The following is a 15,037-nucleotide window of genomic DNA, read 5'->3' on the forward strand; positions in this document are numbered from 1 at the left end:
CATGCCATCTACAAAGGATCCAGAAGACTGGGAGATCTAAAGGGTGCAGTTTCTGCATCCTGCCCCATGCCAGGATGCAGAAACTGCTCACCCAGTCGCAGAGGGCAGGACAACCTCCCAGCCCCACTCTTAAATTCCACTCCCGCACTATCGGGGCACCAGAAAGCAGGCTCAACTACGGGGATGTAGAGAGGAGGAGTGTGTTTTGCAACGAGGGGGAAAGACAGAGAAGGACAGAAAGAGACCCTGGGTGTCACAGGACACACATCACCCCCTCACTGCAGGGGTCCCTGCTGGCTGGGGACGGCCTCATCATGGAGAAAGGAGTTCCAGGCTTTCCGTGATATGAGTGGAGGGGAGGAAGCGTCTTTTTATTTAGATCTTCTGCTCCCTGACCCACCTTCTAAGTACAGTTGCCTTTGGTATTTCCTCTGTAAGCGCTGAGTCCCGCATCAGAGGTTATCATTTTTGATTGACCTATCTAACGGGATGTTAAGAAACACCCGAGAAGGACAGTCTCGAGTCTTAGTATTTGCCCCCTGGTGTGACAAGTAACTGCTCAGTTTGATGCTCTTCTTTCCTCTCTGAAGTTCCAAGCCTTCTTCTAAATTCTTTGAATCTTCAGAGAACCTCCTCTAGCCATTCTTTACTGGTAGGGTTGCTGGCAACAAATCCTGCTGGTTTTCCTTTGTCTGAGATTGGGGCGGTCTTGCTGGACCAAGATAGAACTCAACCTCTTCCCTCTTCCTCTCCCATCCATCCTCCATCCAGCCATCCAGCCATCCATCCATCTGTCCTTCCATCCATCCATCTGTCCAACCAACCATCTATCCTCCATCCATCCATCCATCCATCTATCCATCCGTCACCCCTCCAGCCATCCCCTCACCCATAGCATCTATCTAAGCTTCCTTCCTTCCATCCTCTCTTTTAACTTCCTTGATAACTTTAAACTTCCTGCTTGCTTTCTCTTCCTCCCATCTAGGATTTAAGGTAAATGTCACCAACTGCCGTCCTTCCTACAGGCTTCTGTGTGCAGGGGACCTCTCCGGAAGGAAGTACAGAGAGCATGGATATAGTCTGTATATATATATCTGTATTATGGACTGAATTGCATTCCCCCAAATTCATATGTTGACACCGTAACCCCCAGTATATTTCTGGGTGTGACTGTATGAGGGGATAAGGTCTTTAAAGAGGCTAAAAGGAGGTCATTAGGGTGGGCTGCCCATCCAACATGATTGGTGTCCTTATAAGAAGAAGAATAGACACCAGACGCACACACAGAGAAAAATCACAGGAGGATACGGGACAAGGCGGGCTGCCAGCCACGGAAAGAGGCCTCAGGAGGAGCGGAACCTCCAGCCTCCAGCCTCAGGAACAGAGACAATACGTTTCTGCTGTTTAAGGCCCTCGTCTGTGGTTTTATAAGTTTTATTGAAATAGTTGAGTTACGTTGTATTAGTCTCAGGTGTACAGCAAGGCGATTCAGTTATACGTACATACATACACATATATGTGTGTATATATATATCTCGGAGAAGGCAATGGCACACCACTCCAGTACTCGTGCCTGGGAAATCCCATGGATGGAGGAGCCTGGTGGGCTGCAGTCCATGGGGTCGCTAAGAGTCGGACACGACTGAGCGACTTCACTTTCACTTTTCACTTTCATGCATTGGAGAAGGAAATGGCAACCCACTCCGGTGTTCTTGCTTGGAGAATCCCAGGGACGGGGGAGCCTGGTGGGCTGCTGTCTATGGGGTCGCACAGAGTCACACACGACTGAAGCGACTTAGCAGCAGTAGCAGCAGCAGAGAACCGCCCGGAGAAGGAAATGGCAACCCACTCCAGTGTTCTTGCTTGGAGAATTGCTATATATACATACACCTTTTAATGGATTCTTTTCTATGAGTGGCTATTCTAAGATACTGAATATGGTTTCCTGTGCTATACAGTAAGTTCTTGCTGTTTATCTGTTTTAGATACAGTGACGTATATATTTTAATCCCAAGCTCCTAATTAATTCCTCTCCCCTTTTCCCTTTGGTAACCATAAGTTCATTTTCTGTGTGAGACTGTTTCTGGTTTGTAAAGGTCACTTGTATCATAGTTTAGACCCCACATATAAGTGGCATCATGTGGTATTTGTCTTTCTCTTTCTAACTTACCTCGCTCAGCATGAAAATCTCTAGGTCCGTTCATGTTGCTGCAAATCGCGTTATTTCATTTTTATGGCTGAATATGCTAACTCTCCACTCTATACACAAATGCCATTCTTAATGTATATAGTGGAGTATTCCATTCTTTATCCACGCCTCTGTCAGTGGACATTCAGGTTGCTTCCATGTCTTGTTAACAGTGCTACTGTGAACACTGGGGTACATGTGTCTTTTTGAATTCGAGTCGTCTCCAGATGCATGCCCAGGAGTGGGACTCCAGGATAATTTTCTATGGCACACTTGTTGTTATTCAGTTGCTAAGTCATGTCTGACTCTCTGCGACCCCATGGACTGTAGCCTACCAGGGTCCTCTGTCCATGGGATTTCCCAGGCAAGAATACTGGAGTGGGTTGCCATTTCCTTCTCTAGAGGATCTTCCTGACCTGGGGATCGAACCCACGTCTCCTGCATTGGAGGTGGATTCTTTACCACAGAGCCACCAGGGAAGCCCATGACACACTCGGCAAATTAATAAATATCCCCACCTAGTTTTGCCGAGAATGCAGTCCAGATGAGAGGATTTAACTTGCAGGTGGCACGTCTTTCCTAGCACGTAAGCTCCTTGAGGCAGGTTTTAACGTTCACTCCCTGTTGTACCCCCAGCCCCTGGATACCTGCAGGCTCCCTGCACGAGAGTCAGCGGAACCTGTGCCCACTCCAGGCCCGGAGGGGGTAGTTTCTTTTCTTTTCCAGGGGGAGTGAGGAGCCTGGTGAAGAGTCCTTACCAGTCACAGCTTGGACATCAGCTGCAGAGCTGGGTTCTTTCTGGGCCTCCATCTTCCCACCTGTAAAATGGGGGCTCGAACCTGGGTCTTTGGATTCAATGTGATTTTCCTTTTAGAAAGGTGTGCATTTAATTACACTAACAACGATGCATGAGTTATTTTTGTGAAAGAGCAAATTCTATGAGCAAAGAAAAGGCCTGTCCCCACCTCACCCACTGCTGCCCACCCTCTCACCATTCTGGACCGCTGAGTGAGTGGTTACATCCATGGTTGGCACCACTGTCGTCCCAAGCCCATCACCCCTGCCTCATTCCTCTCCTCTCCCGCCCCACCTCCCCCTCCCGGCCCCCCACCTCTCTGCCAGCCTCTCTGGCCTCTGCACGGCTCCTCCCCCGTGACCCTTCACCCTTAGACTCTGTCTGGAGCCATCTCACCCCCGCACTTCAATGCAGACCTTCCAGACCACACTGACTAACCCAGCCTGCCTTTTGTCTACACTGGATTCCGTCCCACGCACGGACTGCTCTCGGTACCGTGGAGGCCCACAGATGCTGTGATGCCTCACCCTTATCAGCAGAGATGTCCCGGAACACATCTCCACGCTCGGCTGCAAGCACTTCTCCAGGGTGATGGTGTCATTTCTTAGAGCTGCCGTAACAAAGGACCGCACACCAGGAGACTGGGACAGCACGGATTTGTCCTTCCAGTTCTGGGGGCCAGTTCTGATGCTGAGCTGAAGCTCCAATCCTTCGGCCACCTGATGTGAAGAGCTGACTCGTTGGAAAAGACCCTGATGCTGGGAAAGGTTGAAGGTGGGAGGAGAAGGGCACGACAGAGGATGAGGTGGATGGATGGCATCACCAACTCAATGGACATGAGTTTGAGCAAGCTCTGGGAGATGGCGAAGGACAGGGAAGCCTGGCGTGCTGCAGTCTATGGGGTCGCAGAGACGGACATGACTGAGTAACTGAACAACCAGCTCTGGAGGCCAGCAGTCTGAGATGGAGGTGTGGGCAGAGCTCTGCTCCAGCTTCTGGGGGCTCCAGGAATCCCTGGGCTTGTGGCCGCGTCCCTCTAGCCTCTGCTTCCATCTTCACGTGCCCTGATTTTCTTCCCTGTGTGTCTGCTCTCTGTGTCACAATAGAACACTGGACCTTGGATTTAGGGCCTTGTGGGTAATAAACAGGGTGTTCTCACCATCAGAGCCTTATTCCTGCAAAAACACTTTTCTAGCTAAGGTCACATCCACAGGTTCTGGGGTTAGGACTTAATCATATCTTTTGGGGGCCATCCAACCCACGACAGATGGACAGACATTAGTAAAATTGCTATGTTGGAAACCGTTAGTCACTCAGTTGTATCCGACTCTTTGCGACCCATGGACTGCAGCCCGCCAGGCTCCTCTGTCCATAGCATTCTCTAGGCAAGATTACTGGAGTGGGTAGCCATTCCCTTCTCCAAGGGCTCTTTCCGACCCAGGGATCGAACCCAGGTCTCCTGCATTGCCCGCAGATTCTTAACCACGTGAGCCACCAGGGAATCCCTTGTGTTGGAAAGGACATGCACGTTTAAAACATTGCCAGAGGCTGTCAGACTGCATCCTCAGTTTATCCAGGGGCAACATTACCACGCGCTTGGGCACACGAGACAGACTTGTCAGAAGCTCCGACCTCCATTTACTTTGGGGAGACTGAGAACAGGTGGTGATGATGCCTCATCCAGTTTCACCCACCACCCACTCCATCCCGGGCTGGGAGCCCTGCCTTCCCCATAGTCAGAGCTGGCGGGGCCTGAGGCAGGCTGGGGGCTATGGGGGTCACCTCCTTCCTTGTCAGCTCTTCTATCCAGGGCCCGGGGTCCCAGGTGGAGTGACTGAGGCTGAAGCCTGGATCCCAACGCCAGCCCACAATGAGGAGTCTGAGACCTTGGATTGAAGTGGGACTCAGATTCAAGCCACCTGGCTGGACCAGGCTCCAGGACACCCCTGGGAGACTTGGAAGGCGGGGCTCCATAATCCGGCTTCTTCCATCAGAACCAGGTGAGCTGTCCCCTGGCCCACGTTTTCTTCTCCCCATGTGTGATCTGAGGGCCCTGAGCCGACGGGGGCAGTGGGCCAGGGCTCGGTGATCAGTCCCAAGCCGGGGCTGGGCAGTCAGGGGGCTGAGTCGAGTTGCAGCAGAGGTGGCTACCCCCGGCCTCCCGGCTTGGACATTTGCCTCTGCAAAGCCCGGTAGCTGTCCGGAGCTTCTGTGAGTAATGCTGATAAAGTCCGTCTCCACGTCTGCTTTCAAGATGACAGTGATAACCTGAGAAGAGGGTCTGACACACAGTGGGTCCTTATCGTGGTTATGGTTCCGGACTGGAGAAGTGGAAGCTGGGGAGTAGAATGTTCCAGCACCCGTAGGAACGATTAGGGAGTACGGGAGCTCTGGCCCAGGCCGGCGGCAGCTCGGGTGCGGCGGAAGCACAACCGAAGCACAATGGTGCCCCCAAGTGGCGGCTCCGGATCCGGAGGCTCACGTTGCCAGCTCCCGCGCCATCTCCATCCTCGAGCTCAGATTTCATCCTGGGGTTGATCCGCGGCAGCCCACCCGTCCTCTTTCGCAGACGACCCTCTCCCGGGAGGAGGGAGAGTCTCCTATCATGGACTCCGGGAGAGTGTGAAAGGAGAGGAACGCTTCATCCCTTCTGCAACCTGACATTAAAAATGCATTTATAATATTTATGAATTCATCCTATTTCCCACGTGCCAGGTACTCATCCTTTTATCAGGGTATCAATATCCCCCCCCCTCCCATTTTACAGATGGGCAAACTGAGGCACCGTCAGGGGAATTCTACTAACGCCAGTGGGTGAGACTCCATTTCAGATGATGCCAAAGCTGGTTTCCTGCTGCAGAGCAGAGGAGGGAAGGGCAGGCTGTTGATGACCATTCCCCCGCCACCCCACTGTTATTGCTGGAGACTCCACTCTGGGCCTGACTTGGGGCCTTCCGGATGCCACCCTCCAGCTGGTGAAGAACGGGGAAGAGGTAGGCGCTGCCTGGAGGGGAAGGGCTGCAGCGCCGGGAAAACCCATAGAGGGGTCCCAGGCCAGAGGGGCTACAGAGCTGGGAGGCAGACACTGGAGGCCCAGAGCTGAGGCCCCTCTGAGAAAAGAAGGGGTGTCAGCCATGTGGAGACACTGGAGGGCACCCGCTCTGGGGTCATGAGTCATGTGTGCCCTGCAGGACAGACGGGTTGTGCCTTTGCCCATCATCTGACCTCGGCAGGCCCCTTCCATCTCTGGAACACCATGCCTGGCTGAACCGGTCATTGCCTGGTCCGGGGCTCTGCCTCTCCAGGTGCAGTACATTCCTAGAGGGCTGCCTCCCCTCCTGGTGAAAGATCTTTGAGCTCTGGAAAGAAAACCCTTTCTGTGATCACCTTCTCTTTCGGGAAGGCGCTGTGGGCAAACACAGCCATGGTGGCCTCTGGCCCCTCCTCCCTCCAAGGGGGTCTGCTTCTCAGCCCCTGGGTCCCCTCACTTATTCATTCAATAGCCTCTCACTTACTCGTTCGACAGCCATCTATTGGGCATCTGCACGGTGCTTGATCCTGCACAAAATGAGCTCTGCAGTTTTGGTATCTATTGATACTAACACTCAAAGATGTTCATCTTGTCTTTTCCACCTTTGTGCTGTGCTCAGATGCTGTCGTGCCTGACTCTGCAACCCAATGGATTGCAGCCCACCAGGCTCCTCTGTCTGTGGGATTTCCCAGGCAAGAATACTGGAGTGGGTAGCCATTTCCTGCTCCAGACGGGGTCTTCTGACCCAGGGATTGAACTCGCATCTCTTATATCTCCTGCATTGGCCTGAGGGGCAGGTTCTTTACCACTGCACCATCTGGGAAACCCCTGGGTTTGGAGAAACCACTGCTGAGGCCATAATGGATTCTGTGTAAATGGGAAATAGCCCTTCCTGGGTTAAGCCCCTGAGACAGCAGTGTTTCTTTGTTCCTGCAGCCCAGCCTAGCTAAGCCTAACACAAGGTGAGCAGTCGCCCCTCTGACTCCGCCCCCCTCACCCCCCCCCGCCCCCCCCGCAGTGCAGGGCTTGTTGCCCTGTCTTTGGGCTACTCTCCCCAAGTCCTCTCTGCTTCTCAGTCAGCACATTACTCCCGGGGAACAGCCTGGGTTTAAGGAAGCAAGGAGTCTGGCCTTTGCTTCCTTCAAGAAAAGAAGTGGTAGTCAACCCTGCTTCTCCTTCCAGCACTTGGAATCGAAGGCTCTGCCCCTGTGGATCCTGGAGCAGAGGCAGAAAGGCGAATGGCCAGGAGCTGGGGGGCTGGGCTCACACAGTCTGGTCCGCATCTCAGGGCTTGTCCTGCACAGCACTGGCCTGTGCTGTTCAACCACCCAGGGGTCCCTGCTGCCTCGGGGGCAGAGACTGACCTCTGCTGGCCAGGGCCCTTCTCTAGGGCAGTGATCCCCAAGCTTTTTGGAAGCAGGGACCACTTTCGTGGAAGATAATTTTTCCACTGGGTTGGGGGGTGGGGGTTCGGGAGAGACCAATGGGGAGCTGCAGGTGAAGCTTGGAAGGCTCAGTCGCCACCGCTCACCTCCTGCTGTGCACCGCCTTCCTAACAGGTCTCAGACTGGGGACCCATGCTTCAAGGTGCTCAGGGGACCCCTGGTGGTGGTCACGGGTCACAACTCAGGCTCCCACCCGCACCCCAGGTCTCCTGCTTTGTGGCTGCAGGGGATTCCTGTGGAGGCAGGTGGAAAATGGCCCTTGAAGGCAGGCTCCAGAGAGCCTCTGGCAGGCAAGGAGCAGAAGAGACTCCGCCAGAAAGGCTGGAAGGGACTCAACCCTTGGATTCTCGGTCCCCTGCCCCAGTGGGTCAAACTTGGATGAAAGCCTGAAGAATACCTTTTTCCAATCCTTTTCACTTATGGGTGGCTCAGTTGGTAAAGAAACTGCCTGCAATGCAGGAGACCCATGTTTGATCCCTGGGTTAGGAAGAGCCCCTGGAGAAGAAGAATACTACCCACTCCAGGATTCTTGCCTGGAGAATTCCATGGACGGAGGATACAGCCTATGGAGTCTCAAAGAGTCGGACACGACTGAGCGACTGACACTTTCACTTCATGATGCATACAGTACAAGACAGAGATTTGTTTCCTGGAAGTGAGTTGTCATTTAATGACTTCCGTTTAAGACACTGAAATCCGTTTTTTTCCCTGATTATGAAAGGCTGTGTTACTTTGTGATTTAAAAAAAAAATCAAACTCATAAAAACATAGAAAATAAATATTATTCACGATCTCATCAGTCCTATCCCCCAGAGAGGAAGCTCTGTAACTCAAGGACTTGGATAGGATTAATCTACACTAGGAAAGGGACCCCAACTCTGCAATATAGTTTTGAACATATATTAAAAACAGTCAGTATGCCTACAGGTTCCTTCTTCAACCACCACAGGAGCAAATGACACATTTTGTTTTTAATTTGGTTTGCTTTTTCATTCTGATAAAATGGTCATGTTTCCAGGTCAGCCACTATAGAGCTCAGATCACATTTGGTTTGGTTCATTCTGGAGGTTGCCTAGTATTTCACTGTGAATATAAAAATTAAAAAAAAAATCATTTCCAATAAGACAACACTTTCCAATCAACTTTGATGAAGTTTTTCATTTCAGTTATATCCACCTGGTTCTCTTTGAAAGAAGAATATGGAAAACATTTCTGTTTTTAAAACTGTGTTTTATTTGTTAATATGGTAGATCACTGGCTTCTCTTGTGGCTCAGCTGGGAAAGAATCCGCCTGCAATGTGGGAGAACTGGGTTCGATCCGTAAGTTGGGAAAATCCCCTGGAAAAGGGAAAGACTACCCACTCCAGTATTCTGGCCTGAAGAATTCCATGGACTGTATACTCCATGGGGTCACAAAGAGTCAGATACAACTGAGAGACTTTCACTTCACTGGGAGTTGATTATACCAGCTCCTTTATATTTTTGTTATAAATTATTTAATATTAATGTTTTGAAACCATTGGAATAAGTGCAATTAAGGCAGCTTTCAGAGGAAACTAAAATTGGAAGTTTAGAAAGTTCTATACCCTTGAAAACCTTTTTAGATAGTTTCCGTTGTACCCATAAAAACCATCTCTTGTTTTTAAAATTAAATTAGTTATTTTTGGCTGTGTTGGGTCTTCGCTGCTGCACACGGGCTTTCTCTAGTTGGGGTGCATGGGCTTCTCACCGTGGGGGCTTCTCCTGTTGCAGACCACGGGCTCTAGAGCACAGGCTCAGCTGTTGTGGGGCTTGGGTTTAGTTGCCCTGTGGCATGTGGGATCTTAGTTCCTCAACCAGGGATCGAACCCATGTCCCCTGCATTAACCACTGGACCACCAGAGAATTCCCCAAACCATGTTTTATTCCATTCAATTAGATGGAGAAATTTTAGTTCCTGAGATAAATACAAGCAAACATCACAGCGTTTTCTCAGAAACTGATTTAACAAGGAGAGAGACCAATTTCGATTTTTCCTGCTTGCTTCTTATGGGTTCAGTTGCTAACTCGGGCATCAAATTTGAAATTTAGCTAAAAATTTTGCAACAAATTATATTTGAACTTAAAACTTAGCCTTTTTCTACCTTCAAGGCCCTAGCTTTAAAGTCTGGCCCTTGTTAGAAAAGGAAGCAATTTGTGAAAACAATATTAAAAAGCCAAAATAACGTAATCAAACTCCTGGCCTTCAACATTAAGACAATCTGTGTTCAAAATAATATTTTAGGAACACAGTCAGAGAAATAAATGCAGTGGTTGCGGGGAGTCCCTGTAAAGCTTTAATTTTCAGACTAATAGCTTGAGTCAGTAATGTTGATTTTTGTAGCACATATAATCTTTTAAAGCTCTTGCACACTTCTTTAAAGCTTGGAATTAACTTGTGCTCTTCTGTACAAGTCTTTGTACCCGTGAGTTTTACCGTATAGCTATGTGGGAGTGCTCAGTTGTGTCCGGCTCTTTGTGGCTCCGTGGACTGTAGCCCACCAGGCTCCTCTGCCCATGGAATTTTCCAGGCAAGCATACTGGAGTGGGGTGCCGTTTCCTACTCCAGGGAATCTTCCCAGTACAGTATAATCGGTCTCTTTTTCTCTCATCATATATCAGTTTCTCTGTGCCAAAAGATAGAGCTTTTACTTTCTTTCAGCAGATAACGGGCTATGCTCATGACATGTATTTTATGTATGTAATAATAAGAGAACAGTTCCCTTACATGGGACGTGTTTGCAATGCGATGTGAAGTGTTTGGGGGTGGGGTGGATGTAAAGTTATACATATATGAAGATTATTTTTCTGTGGAAATTCAAAGGGGAAAATGTGACAAAATTAGCAGAAATGAATTGGTGACAAGAGTGGATTTGTTTGCTGTGTGTTTTGCCCTTTTTCTTACATCCCAAATGTTTTGTGATTTATGAAAAATGGACAAAAAAACTAACAAAGAGAAGGTAACAAAATAATACAAAGTCTACTTCACTTCATCTTCACAAATATATTTTTGTTGGACTTTTTATTTAAGTAACTCATGTTCGCTGTGTGAACACGGAATATTCAGAAAAAAATATAAAAGAGGAAATTTAAAATTACTGTAATTCCAAAATCTAGATATAATCACTGTTAACATTTGGGTGTACTTACTTTAGTTTTTTAAAAGCATAATTATTTAATGTCATTGGTATCAGAGTATATGTAGAGCTTTTTCTTTATTTTTTACCCTTCGTTTCTATTTTTTTATTTGTATTTTTTATTTAAATGTCATTGATTTGCCATATCACGTTTTAGGTGTACTGGATTTTTTTTTCTCTTTTTCTTTAAACATCAGGAGCCTTCTCTGTGACATTAGTCTTATTTCAAATATTATTTTTGGTGGGAGCTCAAAAGTCTTCACTGAGAGTATCCTACCATATGTAGCTTCATCCTCACTTTGCCGTCGTAAGCTGCTTTCTCTTTCTGGCTTTTGTAGCTCGTGCTATAATACTGCATTGGACATCATTGTACAAAGAATTTTCACTTTTCTCTGTTTATTTCCTTGAGCTGAAGTCCTAGAAAGGAAATTGCTAGGCAGAAGGGTAAAAACATTTAAAATGTCCTTTGTCCTTCTTATCTTTTTGAACTGCTAGGCCAAAAGGTAGCTTTAACTTGGGCATCTGTGGTCACTGACAGTATTTTCCTTCTAAAAATGATGATTTTTTTTCCATTTTGAAAAGGTAAAAAATGAGGCTCGTTCTTTTGATCCACATTTTCTTTCTTTTAGTTATTTATTTATTTTTTTTACTACTAGTGAGCCTGTCTTTGCTATACTTTTGTTTGCCAGAGAACTATATTTTTCTTTTCTGTGAATTGGATATTCAAGTCCTTGGACCATGCTTTTGCCTGTTAAGAGGCATTAACTTCTTATCCATTTTAAGAGAATCTTCATAAACCAGAAATACTATTCCTTTAGTTATAATATTTATGACCAATACATCCCCAGATTATCCTCTGGTTTTTAATTCTGTTCATTACCACGTTGCACGTGTGTGTGCTCAGTCGCTCAGTCGTGTCCAACTCTCTGCGACCCCACAGAGTGTAGCCCACCAGGCTGCTCTGTCCCTGGGATTCTCCAGGCAAGAATACTGGAGTGGGTGCCATGCCTCCAGGGGACCTTCCCCACCCAGTGATCAAACCCATGTCTCCTGCGCCTTCTGCATGGCAGGTAGATTCTTTACCCATGAGCCACCTGGGAAGTCCTATTACCACGCTTGGACTTGCATAAATTTGCATTGATTTTCCCTTTGTGATTTCCCCCGTGGCTTTTCATGTGTTAAAAACGAATCTCCATACTCACCTGAATGTTCTACCTAAATTTTTAAATGTCTTGCTTTTTTCTCTAAAAAAAAGTCTTTCATGCATTTAGAACTATTTTGATGAATGGTATGAGATATAAAGCCTTTCCGGATGGCATAGTGGTAAAGAATCCACCTGCCAACACAGAAGACACAGGAGACACAAGAGATACCAGTTTGATCCCTGGGTTGGGAAGATTCTCTGGAGAAGGAAATGGCAACCCATTCCAATAGTCTTGCTTGGGAAATTCATGGACAGAGGAGCCTAGCAGGCTCCAGTCTATGGAGTCACAAAGAATCAGACAGGGCTGAGTGATTGAGTACGTGAGATATACATGGAACTTGACTTTTCCCAGACAACAAGTTTTCCCATTTTAGTGATGGATGAATATCCCTTCCCCCCATTAATTTGTGGTGCTTTTTATCCTGTGGGAAGGCTTTAAGTTTCCTGAGTCCCCTTTCAGGCCCTTCCATCCCTATTTCATTCATTTGTCTGTTCTTGAACAAACATGCTACAGTATTCTTATGGATACTGTTGTTTGGTCTCTAAGTTGTGCCTGACTCTTTGCAACCCTATGGACTGTAGCCCTTCAGGCCCCTCTGCCCATGGGGTTGATTTCCCAGGCAAGAATACTGGAGTGAGTTGCCATTTCCTTCTCCAGGGGATCTTCCTGACTCAGGGACAGAACCCATGTCTCCTGCATTGCCAGATGCGTTCTTTACCACCGAGCCACACGGGAAGCCATACTTTTATGGAGACTTTCTTTTTACACATCTGGTATAGCAAGTCTTCCATATCATTCTCTCTTTCAAAAGCATCTTAGTTATTCTTATCAACTTATTCATCCAGATGAAATTTATTGATTTATTATTTTACTTTTTTATTGCTTTGGCTGCCGTGGGTCTTTGTCGTGGCTCAAGGGTTTAGTTGCTCCATATGCATATGGGATTTTACGTTCCTGACCACCGATTGAACCAGCATCCTCTGCATTGGAAGGTGGATTCTTAACCACTGGATCACCAGGGGAGTTCCCAGATAGAATTTAGAGTTTAACACATTTCCCCCAGATTATGTGGATTATGTGGGGTTGCATTTCTTCCTATCTTGGGTGGTGGGGTAGTTATTCTTGTATAGGTTCTGCTCAGATCTTATTGTGACCATGGTAAAGTGGATTTCTCTGAGTATCCCTGCTCAGACCAGTATTAATTATTGTTAGAATAACAAAAAGCAAGTGATTTTTTTTTTTTTTTGGCAATTCAACTGCATAGCTACTTACTGAACTGTATTATGAATTCTGAGAGGGTCTAAATGCTTATTTTGGAATTTCTAGATGGACCACCACACCTACATATAATGGCACTTTGTTGTCTTTTTTTCCCAAAGATAGTTAAGACTTCTTGCTCGATTTTATTGCACTGATTAGGTTTACTGGATGTGTTCAAAGCATTCTTGCTTTACTCCTGATTTTAACGGGAAAGCTTTTGGTAATTCATATCTATGTTCCACTGTGGCTGATAGTTTGACATACCTTTAAAAATCGTGTCCAGGAAGTACCTGCCGTGGAAATGACAAACGGGAGGACTAATAGCAGAAGCTATTATTTTTTTTTTTAAGGGGGGATGCCTTCAGCTGAACAGAGGGCTCTGGGGGGGTGTTAATTACAAATCCTTTTGTGCTGATTCTTGACTCTCTGCCTGCATTTTGAATAGGTCTACTTTTACTTGTGGCTCAGCTGGTAAAGAGTCCACCTGCAAAGTGGGAGATCGGGGTTCGATCCCTGAGTTGGGAAGATCTTCTCCAGTATTCTGGCCTGAAGAACTCCATGGTTGGTATAGTCCATGGGGTTGCAAAGAGTCAGACATGAAGGAGCAACTTCCACTCACTACTTTTACGGGGGCTTCCCTCATGGCTCAGATGGTCAAGAATCTGCCTGCAATGCAGGAGACCTGGGTTCAGTCCCTGGATTGGGAAGATTCCCCTGGAGAAGGGAATACCAACCCACTCCAACATGCTTGCCTGGAGAATTCCATGGACAGAGGAACCTGGCAGTCTATGGTCAGTTATTCATTGAGTGTTAAGAGGACCTAGGCTGTTCCTGTCACCTACTGCTGTTTCAGATTCCCGGGGGGTCGGGTCAGCCCTGCGTTGTTTCTCGAACAAAAGCCCAAATGCCCTGGAATACTGTTATCGCGGATTCAGTGGCCTTTTAGGCGGGGGGTCTCAAGTCTGACTTGGTCCTGGCGGGTGGCCCTTGGCTGTGGATCGGGGTCGGCGGGGGACCGGGCCACTCTTCTCTGGGTACTGTCTCCACTCCGCGAATTGCCTTTCCTGGAACTTCTTTCCCTCAAATCCCACGGGCCCAGAGCCTGTTGGCCAGAGCTCCGGGGGAGGCGTTTGGTTCTTTGATAAATTTTCCAAGTTTCTTTCCGTGGTCCTTTCTGAGCCGCTGTTGGCAGTTCGGTGGCCTCTGCCTGATTTGGGGAAAGTGAGATCATGGGTCAGCCCCGCTTGGCCAGGTGGATGCTCCAGGTGGGGACCGACCAACCGGCTCGCGGCCCTGCCGGGGGGCGGGGCAAGGGGCCTCGCGGCAGAGCCGCGTCCCGGCCTAGCCCCGCCCAGCGCCGCCGCCGCCGCCGCGCACGCGCCCTGGGCCCGCCCGGGCGCGTGCTGAGCCCTCCGGCGTGCCGTCGTTACCCGGCCTGCCCCGCGCGGTCGCCCCCGGAAGTGAACTTGGCATCGCGAGTGGCCGGGGTTTCCGCGAGTTGTGGCCTCGCGTGTCCGCGGCTCCATCGCGGGGCGGCGGAGCCCGACGGACGGGGGCTGGTCGGCGGCCGCCATGGCCGGGGATCAGGACATGTTCGACGCTGTCGTGATGGCAGATGAGAGGTGGGTGGGTCGGGGCCCCCAGCCCTGGCGTGCCGGCTCTCAGCTTTGGGCTGCGGCCCTGGGGGAGCGCCCTGGGGCCCCGGGGGTGGCCGGCGCGGGAGGGCCCAGGATGCTGTTACTTCCACTTCTCGGGCGAGCGCCAGGCGCCCAGCTGCTCCTCGAGACCCGCCTCCCTCCTCCGGGGCTGCCCCCATGCATCTGCTCGGCCTGGTGACTGCCTCCCTCCAGGGACGCCCCGTCCTCGGGTGGGGCGGACCTCTGCCATCTGGGCGCTGCCCACCTCTTTTCTTGTTCCTCAGTAGTAGGACAGACGGCCGCATTCACGGACAGGCTCA

At 49.1% G+C, this 15,037-nt stretch overlaps 1 protein-coding gene across 2 annotated transcripts in view; it reads left to right on the forward strand.

Moving 5' to 3' along the window:
* Positions 1 to 14,503: 14,503 nt before the first annotated feature.
* The window catches only part of LTO1 (LTO1 maturation factor of ABCE1), a 67,414-nt gene continuing 66,880 nt past the window's right edge, over positions 14,504 to 15,037 (forward strand). The window contains exon 1 of one of the 2 annotated variants that reach the window (XM_070360198.1): positions 14,504 to 14,702. In XM_070360198.1, coding sequence (XP_070216299.1) covers positions 14,653 to 14,702 — 50 coding nt within the window. In that variant the 5' untranslated portion in view covers positions 14,504 to 14,652. The remainder of the gene's footprint in view (positions 14,703 to 15,037) is intronic. The other variant, XM_005908902.3, reaches the window with a different exon arrangement.

The sequence above is a fragment of the Bos mutus genome, chromosome 22 (genome assembly GCF_027580195.1).
Source record: "Bos mutus isolate GX-2022 chromosome 22, NWIPB_WYAK_1.1, whole genome shotgun sequence".
Taxonomy (NCBI): domain Eukaryota; kingdom Metazoa; phylum Chordata; class Mammalia; order Artiodactyla; family Bovidae; genus Bos; species Bos mutus.